General features: G+C 43.2%; 1 protein-coding gene across 1 annotated transcript in view; it reads right to left on the reverse strand.

Annotated features, from left to right (window-relative positions):
• The window catches only part of LOC113424622 (macrophage mannose receptor 1-like), a 69,759-nt gene that overhangs the window by 30,655 nt on the left and 20,451 nt on the right, over positions 1-18,653 (reverse strand). The window contains exons 13-18 of the mRNA XM_026686400.2: positions 11,378-11,499; positions 10,707-10,785; positions 9,730-9,862; positions 6,959-6,994; positions 5,910-6,079; positions 4,744-4,811 (exon numbers count right to left, since the gene is read on the reverse strand). Coding sequence (XP_026542185.1) covers positions 4,744-4,811; positions 5,910-6,079; positions 6,959-6,994; positions 9,730-9,862; positions 10,707-10,785; positions 11,378-11,499 — 608 coding nt within the window. The remainder of the gene's footprint in view (positions 1-4,743; positions 4,812-5,909; positions 6,080-6,958; positions 6,995-9,729; positions 9,863-10,706; positions 10,786-11,377; positions 11,500-18,653) is intronic.

Below are 18,653 nucleotides of genomic sequence, written 5' to 3' on the forward strand. Positions count from 1 at the left end.
GTGGCTGAAGCGGCCAGGAAATCAGCGGCTCGGATGCGGCAATCGAGCATCGCACCACGAGCAGTGACCGGCGAGACGACACCGAACCCCGAAAGGCGACCCGAGATCGACCACCGGGACACAACCACGCACCACGGTGACATTGACTCCTTCTCAGAAACCGAGGAGGAGGAGGAAGAAATCCACCGCCTGCAAGCAGCACGAGGGCGACGGGAACCCCGAGGTCGTAAGTCAAGGTTCCAGTGCACCGGCTGTGGAGGCGATCACCCCCGTTCGGACTGCCGGTTCCTCGATGCCGTTTGCCGACAGTGCGAGAAGCGGGGGCACATCGCCAAGGTGTGCAGAAATAAAAAACACTACAGCCCGCGGCGATGAGATGGCAGCCCACGGAGGCAAGAGAACACCCCCACCAGATACCGAGACCGCCAGACGGAGAGCCGCTGGAGCCAAGAGGGTCAGAACAGGCAGTTCAATGAGGCAAGACAAAGGGAGGAAACACACCAGACCATCGTCGTCGGCCATTCCTCCACAAGCGATGCCAGAAAGGTATACGTGACGGTGGGGATAGAAAACCAGCCATGCGACATGGAGGTGGACTCCGGGTCCTTCCTCTCCATGGTCTCATGGCACACCATCAAGCGCCTGGTTCCCTCCATCCGCTGCAAGGAATTAGAAGACCAAACACTAACCCTCAAAGACTACCAGGGAAACCTCATCCCTTTAGTTGGCAGAGGCCATTTTAAAGTCACCTTCAAGAACCACACTGAAGTGCTATCCCTGACCATCATCGACCGGGATCGGCCGAGCCTGTTGGGATTACAGTGGTTCGCACCCCTAGGCATTGAAGTAACCAGAATCCACCGCACCACAGAGAGTCGGACTGGGAAGCGGCGCTCGTGGAGGACTTCCGGGAAGTTTTCGACGACAGCCTAGGCAAGTACTGGGGGTCCCCTATCTCTTTTAACATAGACCCGAGCATCGCACCAATCCGCCTCAAACCCAGACGAGTGCCATTTGCACTCAAGTCCAAGATCGATGAGCAGCTAGATAAGCTCATCATGCAAGGGGTACTGAAGCCAATCGATCACGCCAGGTGGGAGACTCCCATAGTCACCCCCATCAAGCCAGATGGGTCCGTGAGAATTTGTGGGGACTATAAGGCCACCCTAAACCACGCGCTCCAGCAAAGCGCATACCCCGTCCCAGTAGTGCAGCACCTTCTGCACTCGCTGGGGAGGCCGGATCTTTGCAAAACTCGACCTGGCACAAGCCTACCAGCAACTGCCGGTCGGCGCCGCAACTGCCGAAGCCCAGACCATCGTAACAGCACCGGAGGGCTTTCCGTTGCAACCGGCTCCAGTTCGGAGTCAGCGTGGCACCCGGGGTCTTCCAAAGCCTCATGGAAAGACTCCTCCAGGGCATAGAGGTGGTGGTGCCCTACTTTGACGACGTCTTGGTGGCCGCGAAAAATGAAAAGCAACTAGAAGCCCGGTTGAGGGAGGTACTGAAGAAATTCAGAGACTCGGGACTCAAAGTCAACAAAGGGAAGTGCCAGCTACGGGCTGAGAGGGTCGTTCCTAGGGTACCTCCTAGACAAACAAGGGATCCACCCCACAGAAAAGAAACTGAGAGCCATAAGGGAAGTGCCACGACCCAAAAACAAAATGGAACTGCAGGCTTTCTTGGGACTATTAAACTTTTACAATGTCTTCCTACCTCAAAAGGCGACCGTGGCGGAACCGTTGCATAGGCTGTTAGATAAAACAGCCACCTGGACCTGGGGAGCACGGGAGGAGAGCGCCTTCAACAACACAAAGAACCTGCTAACATCTGACGCGGTACTAATCCAGTACAGCGAGACCCTGCCATTAACGTAACATGCGACGCATCGCCCTTTGGGATCGGCGCCATTCTCAGCCACCAGCTACCGGACGGGAAGGAAGCACCCATCGCTTTCTCATCAAGGACACTTTCAAAACCAGAAAGAAACTACAGCCAGCTCGACAAAGAGGCCCTAGCAGTCGTCGCAGGCGTCAAGAAATTCTACGAATACCTTTATGGTAGGACTTTTACAATCATCACGGACCACAAGCCGCTGCTAGGGATCCTGGCAGGAAATAAGGCCACACCGAACATTCTATCACCAAGAATGACAAGGTGGTCTGAATTCCTGTCAGCATACAATTACCAGCTGGTTCACCGACCCGGAAAGGACATCGCCCACGCAGACACCCTGAGCCGCTCACCCTTGCCCAACCTAGAAGACGACCCGGCACCCACGACAAAGGTACTTCAAATAGAGACAATACCCAACCCACTAGTGACCGCGCCAGACATTGCCAGAGAAACAAATAAAGACAAGTGGCTGGCGCGAGTCCTAAGCTTGGTTGGAAAAGGATGGCCGGAAGGGGACAGGGACGAACTATTCAGACCCTTCAGAAACAGACAAACTGAACTCTTTACCGAGAAGGGCTGTATACTTTGGGGGGACAGAGTGGTAATTCCGGAAACATTGCAAGAAAGGGTATTGGGGATGCTGCATGAGGGGCACCCAGGGATGGTTAAGATGAAAAGCCTGGCCAGAAGCTATGCATGGTGGCCAGGCATGGACAAACAGATCGAAACCTGGGTAGCCAAAGGCAAACAATGCCAAGAATCCAGACCCAGTCCTCCCGCCGCCCCAATACATGAGTGGAAAACACCAAGAGGACCGTGGTCTTGGATTCACATAGATTTCGCGGGACCAACCAAGGAGCACATGTACCTCATCACAGTAGATGCTTACTCCAACTGGCTGGAGGTAAGCACCATGAAATCAACCACAACGGAGGCGGTAATAAGGAAACTGGGCAAACTCTTTGCCACACACGGCCTGCCAGATATAATAGTGTCGGACAATGGGCCCCAGTTCACCGCGCTAGCGTTTGAACAATTTCTGGCAGGCCAGGGCATACGCCATGCATTAACCGCGCCGGCAAATCCGGCGGCGAACGGACGGGCGGAACGCATGGTCCAATACACAAAAAAAGCCATACAGAAAATAGAAACAACCAACATACAAGATAAAATCAATAAAATGCTCCTCATCCAACATATTACACCTAGCGCAACCACAAATAGAAGCCCGGCAGAACTAATGATGGGCAGAAAACTACGATCAACACTAGATAGAATGCACCCCACATACACCCCTGACAAACCCCCGGGTTCCTCCAGCAAGCATAGAAAATTCAACATAGGTGATGCCGTATACGCAAAAAACCTGTCAGAGGAACCACTCTGGATACCAGCAATGATCACCCAAAAAACCGGCCCCGTATCATACCGACTAGAAACAAGCGACGGGAAAAACTGGAAACGGCACATTAACCAACTGAGGTCCAGAATAGCCAACAACCATACACCCGAGCAAGAAACTAGAAGGGGGGGGGGAAACGGCAAGCGTTAAAGAAAGAGGGACCCCCCTACCGCAAGTTGAACAACCCCCACCCAGAACAAATAACCCGCAAATAAACCGGTCCTACTCACCAGTAAACGCAGAACCAACAGAACAGGCAACCCCGGAATCGTCACCGGGAAGGAGCAGCCAGGCCAGTTCAACCAGCCCGGAAAAATCCGGCGGGAACAACAGAAACGGCAGCTCAACCAGCCCGGGTAGACTGGGAGGGAGCTACCAAGAAAGGCCCAGCCCGACCTTCCAGGCGGTTCCATCCCTGGGAACCGGAGCGACAGAGAAGGCATCCGAACTGGTCGACAACCAAACAAGAACTGAGCCGCGCAGGTCAACTAGACAGGTACGAAGCCCCGCCTACCTGCGCGACTACGTCACGACGCACCGACAGACGAAACCAAGAGGGGAGGGGTGTGCTGTATTAGCATACTCCAAACCCTCGCAACCTGATTGGTCCAGACGGACAGCGACCTGATTGGTCGAAGCCCCGGTCGTGATTGGAGCACTAAGAATCTACCACGATTGGCTGTGCCGATCACGGGAGATTCAAAGCGCTGCCATTGGCTGCCGAGCCGCGAGCCAGCCCTATATGAAGGGCTGCCGCAGCTTGTATTCTTCAGACTGTTCCTATTCTAAATAAAGAGCTGAACTCACTAGAATGGTCTCGCGTCTCCTTCAAACCGATCCACCTCAGATCTAACAACTTTCCTAGGGTCACAGATCACTCAAAGCAATGGATGAGGCCAAGAAATAAAATGTTGGTTTGAACTGGGTCACACAGCAATGATGAACATGAGTCAAATATGCAAAAGCAATCAGCCTGGCAATCAAATGTAGGTTAGTCCATTTTATTATGTTCTCCATAGCTACCTATGTTTGTGAAAGTTGGACCTTAAAAAAGCAAGACAGGAAGAAAATTGGCTATGATCCCTTGTGCTGAAAAAGGCACAATTCACCATATTCCAAAGCAAGTACTCAAGTACATAACACCAGACATCTCCAGAATGCAAAATCACAAACTTCATCTCACTTATTTTGGTCATTTCATGCAGGGAAATTCACTAGAGGAACCAAGAGTGTTTGGAAGAGTTAATGGTTAAAGGAAACCAGCCTGCCAAAGAAAACAGCAGCTGGACACCATCAAAACTGACACCAGCCAGAGTACAGAACAACTGAAAGTAGTGTAAGATTGGAAGACATGGAGAGACCCAGCCCATAGAATTGCCAGATGGACATTATTGAATGGACATCATCATCATCATCATCATCATTTATATATTTTGTTCACCTACCCAAACTTTTTGTCAAGACCCAAAATTAAACCAATATAGGAATCGTAATAAATTCCATAGTTGATAGCCTAAAATGTAAAAGAAGAAAAGGTAATAAAATAGTTATTTTCTGCTTTAATATAAAATAATAACATAGCATATCTATGAATCTAATTCATCTATTGTTTAGAGCAGGGGTGTCAAATTCGCAGCCCGCAGATGTGTCATGTGCTGGCCATACCTACCCCAGTTTAACAAAGGGGAAAAGTCACTATACGTCACATGATGCCACAAGTTTGACACCCCTGGTTTAGAGCAGCAGAACCAATAATCCAAAATATGATAGAATCTTTCCTAGTACTGGTACGTTTGTCAAACACTATGTATAATTTAAAATATTATTTGCAAATCATGTTGAATAGAAGCAACTAAACCCAAAATAAATGACATAATTTTGAAATATGTTCTGCTTTTTAATAATGTAGTACTTGAAAATTCATTTGAATAAAAAGGTAACATTTAACCTATCATATTCTTGAAATAATTGGTTTTCAACTAAGTTGACTGCACTAAACATCCAGTTTTGTTAATTTAATGGCCACCATAATACACACTTTATACAAAAGTTTAAAAGAAATTCTTCAGTTTCTGAAAAGTTCTGGATGTCATATCATACACACACCGTCAACTTTGAAGCTGGTCTGGCTGAGGTCATTTTGAAGCTCCAGTGTTGCCACAATGGAGATGAGGCATAGGGAGGGAGAATAGTGATAGCTGGGGTTTTGTAGCCAAAACAAAATAGTTTCCCATGTGAGCCAAGGACATTCCCACAAGTGGCTGAAGAAAGGAGGAGTGCTGTTACCAAGCAACCGGATTGCACTCTGATTGGACCATGTGACTGATTGGGGAAAGAACTTTTACTTTTAATTAGGTGAAAACCATGGGAACATTTAGAGTCAGTTTTCGCCAGCCTGTGCCAATATGATATATCCAATAAAACTATTATTTGAGGAACCTACCCACCTGGAGTTCTGTTTGCTATGAATATATTACTTGGAACCCTCACACGCAAACGCACGCGCGCGCGCATGCACACACATTATACATAAACACAGATATACATCCATACACATAAATGTTTTGAAGCCACTTATTTTTCGTAGGTAATTATTGCATATATTTCTTACATATTTCCACAAAAATAGTTTTTCCTTTTGACTCTCAATGGTAGTAAGATCACCATGATGTTGTTTGCAGAATCTCCGGGCTTTTTCTGCAGGCATTGTTGTATTACTGAAATAATACTCATTGTTTTCAAATTCAATCCAGCCATCCTCAATTTTTTTATAAATATAATCTACAAAAGAAGAAATAGAAGAAATATATATATCTGAGCAGTCCTTTTGCATCTATTCCACAATACCATAAAGCAAACAGTAACTTGAAGCAGTCACTTGAAGTTTCTATGTTGTACTTTGGTCAAAGTTCTCCCTCCAAGGTCTCTGAATATGAACCTGCATACCCAAAAAACACATCCATATTACAGCTAGCAAACTAACTTCAAACTGAGTGCTTCCAATAGTTGGAAGAGGCTTCTATGCAAATGTTCCCAAAAACACAGAAGCCAACCCAAGAAGTTGAGACTGCAAGACAAAGCAATGTAAAACAATTGAGACTGTAAGACAAAGCAATGTAAAACAACCAGGAGGCCATTTTAATTTACTTTCAGAACTATCTGGAGAAAGAAGTGGGTTGTTGTCTTATGCAATTGCTCAGATCACTTGATTCAATCAAATCATTATCAAATGCAATCAAAGCTTAGTATATTTGAGAAAGTTTTATAAAAATTTCCAATAATTTTTATAGATATAAAAATGCCCTACTTTTTAGTCATTCCCCTTTGGTTATAGCCATATTTCTACATATGCTTGGGAAGCCCCTACTCAATTATTGCCTGTGAAGAGGTCAGTCAATGGCATCTACTTTTCATTTAAAGGGAATCACAATGTCTGTAGTTTTAAAGCCATTCAGAGCCAATATCTGTCTTTCTTCTGTGCTCTTAGAAATTGGTTTGCTTACAAATTTAACCATCATAAATCATTTTAGGAATGCTTCTTTACATCATATAACCAGATTTTGCTCAAAGCAGCCAGATTCAAATCAAACGAAATAAAATGTACAGGCATGTACATACACATATGTTATAATATTTTTGGCATTAAATTGTCCAACGTACCAAATCTGTTGCTTGGTTCTGGATTTAAAGCTGACCCTACAAAAACAAATATTTTTATTACAAAAAAATTGAAGCAGAATCATATCATATTACATTATTCCATATTGCAGAAGGCAATTCTCCAAAAGTAAAATGTACCAATTAATGTATTTCTACATTACAAACAATCATAGATATCTGGATCCCAGTTTATCTAAAATCCAGATGACCCACTTTTGAAAGAACCATGAAGATCTGTATAAATACCATTCAATCGCACTCATTTCACATGCTAACAAGTCATGATCAAAATCCTACAAGCTAGATTTCAGCAATATGTGAATTGAGAATTACCAGAAGTACAATCTGGATTTTGAAGAGGTAGAGGAACTGGAGATCAAATTGCCAACATTTGTGGGATTATGGAGAAAGCAAGGGAGTTTCAGAAAAACATTGGTTTTTGCTTCATTGACTATGTAAAGCCTTTAACTGTGTAGATCACAACAAATTGTGGCAAGAGATGAAAGCAGATCACCTAATCTGTCTCTTGAGAAACCTGTACCCCTGGTTCCTCGTCGGAGCGGAATCCGCAATTGTGCACATTTTCACCCAAGCTCACTTGCTGGAGGGTCCCGATCGTGACCAGACCCACCCTGGTGGGGTGGTGAAGAAGGGGGAAATTGCTTGGAGGGTTGAGGGGAGTCCAACTCCCCTCCCTGATAGGAAAATCCCTCCCAAAGGCAAGCTGCAGCAGTGGTCCTAAAATGGCTACCATGAACACAAAGAACACTCTGGGAAACTAAGTTTTGTGCTGGAGCAGAGAAGTAGTGAGCAGAGTGTGAACCAGGCAAAGGACATTGCTTTTGAGGTACCCCGGTATTAAAATAAAGGGCTATCTTGGAGGGAAATGTGTGGAAGCGGCAACCAGAGAAAGTGAGAAAGAAATTGGATCTTATAAAACTTGGATTGGATTAATTTGGAGGAGAAAATTTTAAAGAAAATACTTTAATACAACAAAGGTTTAGAAATTAAACTGGATAACTATTGAATTATGGGCACTTAAAGGGCATAATTAAATGCTGAAATGTGTATTGAAAAGAAAAATAATAATAGCTAATGATTGAATTTAGCGAACTTAATAAAAGTATTATGTTCAATAAAGAAAGTTAAAAGTAAGAAAAATCAAAAGAGGGAGAGAGAAAAGTTTAATAACTGGAATGAGAAATGGAGAGGAATAAGAATGGGAAAAAAGGGAATTAAGAGAAAGGACCAGAAAACAAAGAGGAATAGGAAACAAACAAGGATGAAAAGAAAGTACATTGTCCAAAGAGTGAGAGATAATGGGTGGAAAAAAAAGGATAAGGAAGGAGATTCCGCAAGGTAATATGTTGTGATGTATAAGAATATATTGAAAATAGTATTTTGTAATGTATAGATGATTCATAAGGTGTTTGAGAAAATATAATGCGGAATCTGAGAAAAATTTATATATATTTGTGTTATATACTAGGTAGAGAGATTGATATTAAGGTAGAATGAAGGTGGTTAACTTGAATTATTAACCAGAGGGGACAATTATATTTACAGATAAGGATTGATAAAATGACAAATGTGACAGAAAAAAATAATATGAGATATGACAACAGAAATGAGATGAGAATTTTAGATAACATTGTAAAATAAGATATGAGAATGTATTAATATAACATGAATTGGAATTGGATAAGATAAGCTTAATATTTAACAATAATAAGGATGATGCAATATGAAACTAAACAAATATAATGAACAGGTAACTATGGTCATGTTTGTATTGAGATGTGAAACCTGGAAACACACTGCTTGCCAAATGAGAATTTTTTATTTTAAAAAATAAAATAAAATCAGGGAGAAAATTGAATAATGGAATTACTAGGTATGTTTAACTGATATGGTGGTAGGCATTTGGAGAGAGTTTTGAAAGGTTGAAAATAAGCATTGAAGGATTATGAATTAATGTGAAATATAAGCATTGAGAGATATGATTGATATTATTAATTTTGCCTATACTAAAATGTATGATATATTGATGCCACACTATTAATGTATTGTTGTGCATATGCAGATTGAAATAAAAAAAAATTGGAAAGAAAAGAGAAACCTGTACCAAGTCAAGCAGCAATTAGAATCAGACAAAGAATAACTGATTGATTTAAAACAGGAAAAGGAAGATGACAAGACTGTATATTGTCACCCTGATTATTTAACTTGAATGCAGAGTATATCATGCAAAATGGCAGGGTGAATGAATCAGAAGCCAAAATTAAGATTGCTGAGAGAAATATTAACAACTTCAGGTATGCAGACAATACCACTCTAATGGCAAAAAAATGAAGAGGAATTAAAGACCCTCTTGATGGGGGATGAAAGAGGAGAAGGAAAATTTGAATTGAAATTAAAAATTAAAAAATCTAAGATTATGGCATCCAGTCCCATTACTTTTTGGCAAATATAGGAGAAGCTATGGAAGAAGTGACAGATTAATTTTGTGGGGCTTCAAGAGAATTGCAGACAGTGTCTGTAGTCATGAAATTAAAATATGTTTGTTCTTTGGGAGAAAAGCTATAGCAAACCTAGAGAGCAAATTAAAAAACAGAGACAAAAGTCCATAAAGTCAGTGCTATGGTTTCCCAGTTATAAAGTATGGCTGTGAGAGTTGGGCAATACAGAAGGGAGTTTGAACAGGCAACCTCTAAGATCTCTTCCAACCCTGTTATTCTGAATAAATTACTTGAGAATAAAAAGCATATTACCTCTTGTAATTTGACAAAACCAATCAAAAACCCGATCACATAGTGCGGCTTTCCAGGATCCAATATGTCCCCATATCGCTCTACATTTTTTACTTTCATCGGAAAACAAAGTAAAAACTGGTTCATAGTTTACCTATAGTAAAAATTAAAATATACTTACATATTTACTGTCTAAAAGCCATCAGTTTTAACATTTGGAAAATAGAACAAATGACACATTCATTACTGCCCAAGATGCTGCATTTTGGATCAAGTCCTCTGTGTGGTCTTTAACAAGTACAGCACACTTCAGTAATCCAAATGAGAGAGCAGGATGTGTGTGACTGTGAATACTGTATAATGTCTCCCATTCTAAGAAAGCTGTAAATGACATACTAGGCGGAGTTGTGCAAAAGTCCCTCCTTGTTATAATTGCCTCATGTATCTCAATCAATATCCATGAGCCAAGAAGGACAACAGTATGAAACAAGGGAGTATGATTCCATCTATAACTAGACAGTAAGCTCTGCACTCAATTGGCTTAACTCCAAACTGCTCCATTGAGCTGGGATTAAGATCCCTAACATCTTATTTAAGTCTTCTCAGTTAAAAATTTTATATTAATCTTTTTACCATTTTGTAAGTCACTCAGAGTAGTTGATCATTAAGATGAGTGGCATATAAATTTAATAAATAAATTGGATGTTCATCCTCTGCCAGAACATTATAACCTCCAGACTTCTGGAAAATGTGCTATTCAATCAAAGGCTGGGATGTAAAATTGTGTGTAACTTACTCGTGATATTTAACCCTGTGTCGATGGATCACATCCTCCACCAATTGCAGATAGATGCTAAATAGAAGTGGGGAAGGTGCCAGTAGCAGGCCACGGCCTGGGGGGTGCTGAGCATCCCTGCAGTACTCCATAAATATTAAGAATGCCAGAAATTTCAGATAACAATTGCAGTATAAAGCATGCATGTTAATCATTTACTTACAGGAGACCCATCAGTCCAAGTGTATCCTGTGCTAGAGTCTGAAATTCGCAAACCAATCCAGACATAATTTGATTTTGATCTAAAATGTAACAATCAGCAAATACATTAAAATATATTTTATGCATATGTCTTGTTGAAATACAACACTGCAATTTTCTGTCTGTGTTTTCTTTTTCACATAGAGCATGTCAGCAAGGAATAACCCCCAGAAATAAGTAGGCTCTTAAATACGACATATGCTCCTACAGCTCTAATATGATAGATACCTACTTAAGAGGGAATACATTCTTAGGATTACAATGGAATTTATTTAAGTAGTTATGTAAAGGATAATACCAGAAGCCTTATTACTTTATTGGGATGATGATGGTTATGACATTTGTGACCATTCTTTCTTATTTTTGTTATACCCACTGGAGTTTCTTTTCTATTTTTTTTAACCATGATGATGATCAGCAAAATCATGATCTTTTTCTTCCTCACTGAGCTGGAGCTCTCACTAGAGTGCTCTGAGAGAAATCTTAACTACATGCAAAATACCTTGGAATGAAAATATGTAGCTTTATGAAATTTATATTAGTTATATATTCCATTATGATGAATTCAGCGCTCCAATATACTTTTGCCAGGAGTGTTTCTGCCTTAAGATATAAGCAGTTTATTATACTCACAGTTTGTTTAATAATCTTTCCTCTAGTTTAGTATGAAAAGAAGCCAGGTCTCCTCCAATTTTTTTACAAAAGTCATATGCCTCATACCAAGTTTTCCTTTCAATTTTTTTCTCTATATAGGCCTAAATGTATAGAAATATATCTCATTACAAATAAGCATTAACACTATATAGTTTCGACTTATGACCACAATTTAATTCAAAATTTCTGTTGCTAAATCAGACATGTTAAGTGAGTTTTGCCTCATTTTATGACCTTTTTTCCCAAAGTTGTTAAGTGAATCACCGCAGTTGTTAAGTTAGAAACATGATTGTTTAGTGAATCTAGCTTCCCCATTGACTTTGCTTGTCAGAAGATTGCAAAAGGTGATCAGATGACCCCAGGATACTGCAAGCATATAAATATGTCAATTGTCAAATGTCTGAATTTTGATCATATCATCATGGAGATGCTGCAAAGTTTGGAGGAGGGAAAATAGTCATAAGTCATGTTTTTCATTAAGTGAATTGTTGTAAGACAAGAACTACATGTAGTTGTTTGTTTCCCCTAATGGCTCTTATTATTTATCTTTTCAAATAACCCTTTAACTCTTATATTTGATATTTTCACTTTTACATATTAACATAAGCCTTAACACTGAAGTTTATCGAAAACCGCCACACAGAGATCAATGTTTACATTTTGATTCTCACCACCCATGGAACACAAAATGGGACTTATCAGAGCCCTACACCACTGAACTGACGGCCTGCCTACCAGCAAAGATGGGAAAGAAAAAGAACTAAAACACATCAAGGAAGCGCTCAAAACGTGTGACTATCCCAAGTGGGCTAGTCATCAAATCCCAAAAAAGACCCAACAGTTGCTCCTCCATAGTAGACAAAGAAAAAACAATAAACAAAGCAATGTTGTCATTCTATATATTGCAGGAATATCAGGAAAGCTCAGGAGAATCTTCAGCCAACACAACATACATGCACACTTCAAACCTAAAATACACTAATTGGCAGAAGCTTATCCACCCCAAGGATAAAACACTCAGAAACAGACTTAGCTATATGAGAAAAGCAGTACAGCGGACTGAGCCATTTGCAGATCTGCATATTGGGGAAACAAAACAACTACTTCATAAACGCATGGCCAACATAGGAGAACAAACCCATCAGGATAATGTTGTGAACTAAAGAAATGTAATTAATAAAGATTCATTTGCCTAGCAGGATCGTAATCCTGCACTTCCTATTGGCCCATATAATGGCAAGTTATGATTGGTTCATTCCGAGCAATCTGACTGGCTGTTGGCGGGCCGCGCCAAGATTCAAACGCTACAACACTATCCATTGGTTATCCGGATAGCAGCTTACTCTATAAAAGAGTGACTGCTAGCCGGGGGTTTTTTGTCTCTGTTATGCTTGAGAATAAAGAGCTGAAGTTCAAGCTTTACAGTCTGGTCTCCGTTCATTAACCCATGCCTCAAACGTAACACTGGCGACGAGGATGGGATGCGGAGACAAAAGAGCTGACTAAATCCTACAGAGCACCAACCGAAGCACGTGGCTAAGAGCACATCTACATCGACAGGATGTCAGGTGGCGCTATACCACCCGCTCCTTTTGACCCGGAAAAAGAAGACTGGGAGTCGTATATGGATCGGTTTCAAATGTTTCTAGAAACCAACAATTTGAAAGACGCCACACCGGAAAGAAGCGGGCGGTGTTCTTGACCCATTGTGGACCAGCCGTGTTTAGGATGGCGAAAGCACTCGCGAAACCGGCTCTGAGGTGAAATCAATGGATTGGGACAACCTCGAACCTATTCTACGGGCTCACTATGTCCCTGCCGTACCAACGTTGGTCCGGAGACACGAATTTTATCAATGGGATCAGCGGAAGGGTGAAAGTATTGCAGACTTCATCGCTGACCTTAGAAACCTGGGAGGCCTCTGTGGTTTTTCAGACCTAGAAGAAGCTATGCGAGACCGCATAGTTCTGGGATTAGATGACCACACAGTACAGAGCAAGATCATGGCAAAAGGGGACATCGATCTTGCAGATGCCATTGCAGACGCTACTGCAGCAGAGGCAACCAAGAAGTCGGCCGCTCGAATGCGCCGCACCAACGCACCACTCCGTCATTCGCCCGTGAAGCCTCGCCTCAACTAGAAAGACACTCAGCAACAGCGCACCATGAGGACCTTGAGTCCCAGTCCGAGAAGTGATGAAGAAGAGGTTAACAGACTTCGGGCGAACGAGATCAACAAACTCTAAAATTTCCAGCGCCCATGTGCGGGCTGTGGGGGAAACCACCCGCGATCCGGTTGCAAATTCCTCGGCGCAATCTGCCGTTCCTGTGGGAAAAGAGGCCACATCGCACGGGTCTGCAGGAGTAAGAGGGAATCCAACACAAACAGAAAGGAGAACAACCTCCGCCAAACCACAGGAACCTCCTGCAAATCGGGATCGTTTGAATAACCAATGGAACAACCATGCCTACAGCAGCAAAACATCTGCTCTTCCAGCAAGACGAGAAGAGACACACCAGACTATTATTATCGGCCACACTTCGTCATTAGACAAACAAAAGATCCAGTGGAAGTGGCCATGAAAACCAACCTTGCCTGATGGAAGTCGACTCTGGTTCGTCTCTCGATGATTTCCTGGAAGACACTTAAACAGCTGATCCCTGCCATCCGTCGTCAAGACCTCAGGACACAGAAAATCGTCCTCAGGGATTACCAAGGGAACACGATCCCAGTCGTCGGAGTGAGTCAAGTCCAAGTATCTTTTAAAAATCGTGCCGTGTCACTCCCATTAACTGTCGCCGATGGTGATCGGCCCAGTTTACTAGGCCTACAATGGTTCGCCCCACTTGGGATCGAGGTGGCCGGCATTCACCAGGCGGAAGCGACGATTGGGAAGAGAGCATCATCCAGGAATTCCACAACGTGTTTTCGGACAAATTAGGCAAGTACAAGGGGACCCCTATATCATTTAGCCTCAATCCAGAAGTAGCCCCTATCCGCCTTAAGCCTCGTCGGGTGCCGTAGCGCCTTAAACCCAAGATTGACGAGCAACTTGATAAATTAATAGCCCAAGGGGTGTTGGAGCCTATTGACCATGCCCGTTGGGAAACCCCAATCGTAACCCCCCATCAAACCGGATGGGTCAATCAGAATTTGTGGAGACTACCGCGCCACTCTGAACCACACACTCCAACAGAGCGCTTATCCGGTGCCGGTGGTTCAACATCTCCTCCATTCCCTGGGCGGCGGGAAGATCTTCGCAAAGTTAGACTTAGCGCAAGCGTATCAACAACTACCTGTTGATGCGGAAACCGCAGAGGCACAGACTATCGTTACACACCGAGGTGCCTTTAAATGCAACAGACTCCAGTTCGAGTCAGTGTAGCCCCGGGATATTTCAGAGTCTAATGGAGAGACTTTTACAGGGAATAAAAGGGGTTGTACCGTACTTCGATGACGTATTAATTGCTGCCCCAAATAGAGAAGAGCTTGAAAGACATCTCAGATTGGTTTTACATAGATTTATGGACGCCGGTCTCAAGGTTAAAAGAAATAAATGTCAACTGTGCACTGAAAGGGTAGAGTTTCTCAGATACCTCCTCGATAAACACAGTATTCACCCTACTGAAAACAAACTCAGGGCAATCAAGAACACCCCAAGACCTAAAAATAAGACTGATCTCCAGGCTTTCCTGGGACTTATTAACTTTACAACATATTCTTGTCCCAGAAGGCGACCGTAGCTGAGCCCCTACATAGACTTCTCGACAAGAAAGCCACCTGGGTCTGGGGACATCGAGAAGAACGCTCTTTTCAAAAAGTGAAAGACTTATTAACATCCGATGCTGTTCTAATGCAGTACAATGAGACTTTGCCAATAAATATTATGTCCGACGCATCACCGTTTGGGATTGGAGCCATTTTGAGCCACGTGTTACCAAACGGGAATGAGGCTCCCATTGCGTACTTTTCCCGCACATTATCAAAGGCTGAACGAAACTATAGCCAACTTGACAAAGAGGCTCTTGCTATTGTATCGGCTGTAAAGCGGTTCCACGAATATGTTTATGGGTGGCCCTTTACTCTAGTTACAGACCACAAGCCTTTACTTGGCATTTTAGCAGGTGATAAACCAACGCCGCATATATTGTCGCCTAGAATGACTTGCTGGTCAGAATTCCTAGCAGCCTACAACTACGTATTGCAGCATCGCCCAGGGAAAGCCATTCCCCACGCTGACGCTTTGAGCCATTCCCCACTTCCGGAAACCGTCAGCGACCCAGCTCCAACCCTCACTACGCTGCAAATTGAAACTCTCAACTCACTGCCACTAACGGCAAGGGATATCACCGCCAACACAAACGGGACTCTATCCTCGCAAGAGTTCTCAGTTGGGTCGAACGCGGGTGGCCAGTCGAAGAAACCCCGCCACTTTTGCGCCGTTCAAACACCGGCAAAGCGGAACTATTTTCCCAGAAGGGCTGCATCCTATGGGGAGATAGAGTCGTCGTACCAGAGAGACTACAGTGACTCGTGTTGCAAACCCTGCACGAAGGACATCCGGGCATCGTCCGCATGAAGGCTCTCGCTCGAAGCTACGCGTGGTGGCCAGGCATCGATAAACAAATTGAAGCCTGGGTAACCACGTGTAGAAACTGCCAAGAAGTCAGCAACGCCCCACGAGAGCAATTCCCACCGAATGGGAAACTCCTCGAGGCCCGTGGTCCCGCATCCACATTGATTTCTCAAGGACCCACTAAAGGACACACTTTTCTCCTAACCGTGGATGCTTACTCCAACTGGCTCGAAATCCACAAGATGAAAAGCACAACTACTGACTCCGTTATTAAAAACTAGATAGATTATTTGCAACACACGGGTTTCTGGACGTTCTAGTTTCTGACAACGGACCCCAGTTCACTGCTCTCACCTTCGAACAATACTTGGCGGACCAGGGCATCCGCCATGCCTTAACTTCGCCGGCTCACCCTGCGGCAAGCGGTAGGAGCGGAACGGATGGTCCAATTCGTTAAAAAGACACTACAAAAAATGGATCCGGGGGACATTGACGCTAGATTGAACAAAATACTCTTACTACAGCACATTACCCCCACAGTGTCACCAACAAGACTCCAGCCGAACTTTTAATGGGGCGAAGCTTGGCTCCCACCTCGACCGATTACACCCGCCGTATTCGCCAGAGAAACCTTGTGGATCCAGCGGGAACGTATCGCCAATTCAAGGTAGGTGACTTGGTCTACACCAAAACCTTTCCGGCGAGCCGTTGTGGGTCCCAGTCACCGTAGTCTACCTCACTGGCCCTAGATCTTACCGCCTTAAGGCGACAGATGGCAAGATATGGAACGCCACATAGATCAACTTGATCTCATTTACAGCCCAATATCCGTGACCCCGGACTTCCAAACTCAGGGGGAGGGAGTGCCGAGGGGGATGAGGGCCGTATAGGCGACAACGTAATCGAGGACAGGCGGCCGCTAAACCGAGTACTCGCGCCACCTGAAGAGGGTCGGGATTGGGGCATCCTCCCACAGAGAAACACCGTAGTGGAAACATGCCCGCCCGATCCAGGAATGGACTTAAGGGACCCTGATAGTATCGAAAACAGCACCGCAGAATCAACCCCGTGTGAAGGCGAGCCTTGCGTTCCACGGAACCGAACTTTAAACAAAAACCGTGGAACAGCGAAAATCGAATAGGCAGGTAAAACGACCTGCATACCTGCGTGATTATGTCACCACGGCCGTCAAGCGGAACCCAGGGGAGGGTGTTGTGAACTAAAGAAATGTAATTAATAAAGATTCATTTGCATAGCAGGATTGTAATCCTGCACTTCCTATTGGCCCATATAGTGGCAAGTTATGATTGGTTCATTCCAAGCAATCTGATTGGCTGTTGGCGGGCCGCGCCAAGATTCAAACGCTATAACACTATCCATTGGTTATCTGGATAGCAGTTTACTCTAGCAAAAGAGTGACTGCTAGCCGGGGGTTTTTGTCTCAGTTATGCTTGTTGAATAAAGAGCTGAAGTTCACGGTTTACAGTCTGGTCTCCGTTCATTAAACCCATGCCTCAAACTTAACAGAAACTATAGTTGGGAAGGGAAGACTCCACTACTTGCTTTGAACTTCCTTCCATCTCTTCTTCCTGCTCATGAAAATTCTGAAGCTGAAGTTATGCAGCAGGACTGCTCACTAAAAGTTGTATTATTGCACATAAGGCCTATACCGGTCAACTTACAACCTGAACTGAGCCCAAAATTACAGTTGCTAAGCAAGACAGTTAAGTAAGTTTTGCCCCATTTGGCACAGTTGTTAAATGTATCATTAAGGTTGTTAAGTGAATAATTTGACTATTAAGCAAATCTGGTTTTCCGTTGATTTTGCTTATCAGAAGCTGAGTTAGGAAAGTTAAAATGCTGATCACATGACCCCCAGTTCAACCATCATAAATACATGCCAGTCGCCAAGTGTTGGAATTTTAACCACATGACCATGGGATGCTGCAATGGTTGTAAGTATAAGTCACTTTTTCAGTGTTGTTGTAACTAGTGAGTTGAGGACTATCTGTATCTTAGATTACACAGATGAATTTGGAAAGAGGAAGTACAGGTTGTGTCTCTCAAAGATTTTCCACTTGCTTGATCAGTTTTATTCTCTGAATCCCAATGCTTGTGAAGTGTCATTACGCAATGTCAAATATATGAATGAAAACTTACAAAAGAATGTTCTCCATTTCCTCTTCCCTTGCTAGCAATTTATTTTTGTCAAAAGAAAATAGTTCCCTATCTCCAGTACAATCTGTCATGATCACTTTCCACAGACAATCATTTCCCTTCCTATTCATTTCTGAATTCTGGGAATGAGTGCTGAAGAGGTCTGTCTTTACCAAGCTAGTCCTAGTGAGAAAGGGCATACAGTCTGATTCTCTTGAAAGAGAGGCATATACTAATTATTTTTGATTCTTGCTATAGGGAATTTCATCATAGAGCAATATTGTTCTGCTTGAAAAATGTTTATGTCTAAAATATTTATGAATCAGTTTAATAAATTCTGGAGTACAGTACTTCTTGATAATTTATTTAAAAGCAATTCTAATTTATTTTGATTCTTCATACTCAAGGAATTCTTCAATGCCATCTGGGAAATTCTGGAGCTGAAAATCCACATATCTTAAAGTTGCTGAGGTTGAGAAATGTGTGTTTGGTTTTCTGCATTAGAGTACTTGGCGGTCAAG

This window comes from Notechis scutatus, chromosome Z (genome assembly GCF_049901735.1).
Source record: "Notechis scutatus isolate UNSWTSFEM ecotype Mainland chromosome Z, rNotScu1.2, whole genome shotgun sequence".
In the NCBI taxonomy this organism is placed as follows: Eukaryota; Metazoa; Chordata; class Lepidosauria; order Squamata; family Elapidae; genus Notechis; species Notechis scutatus.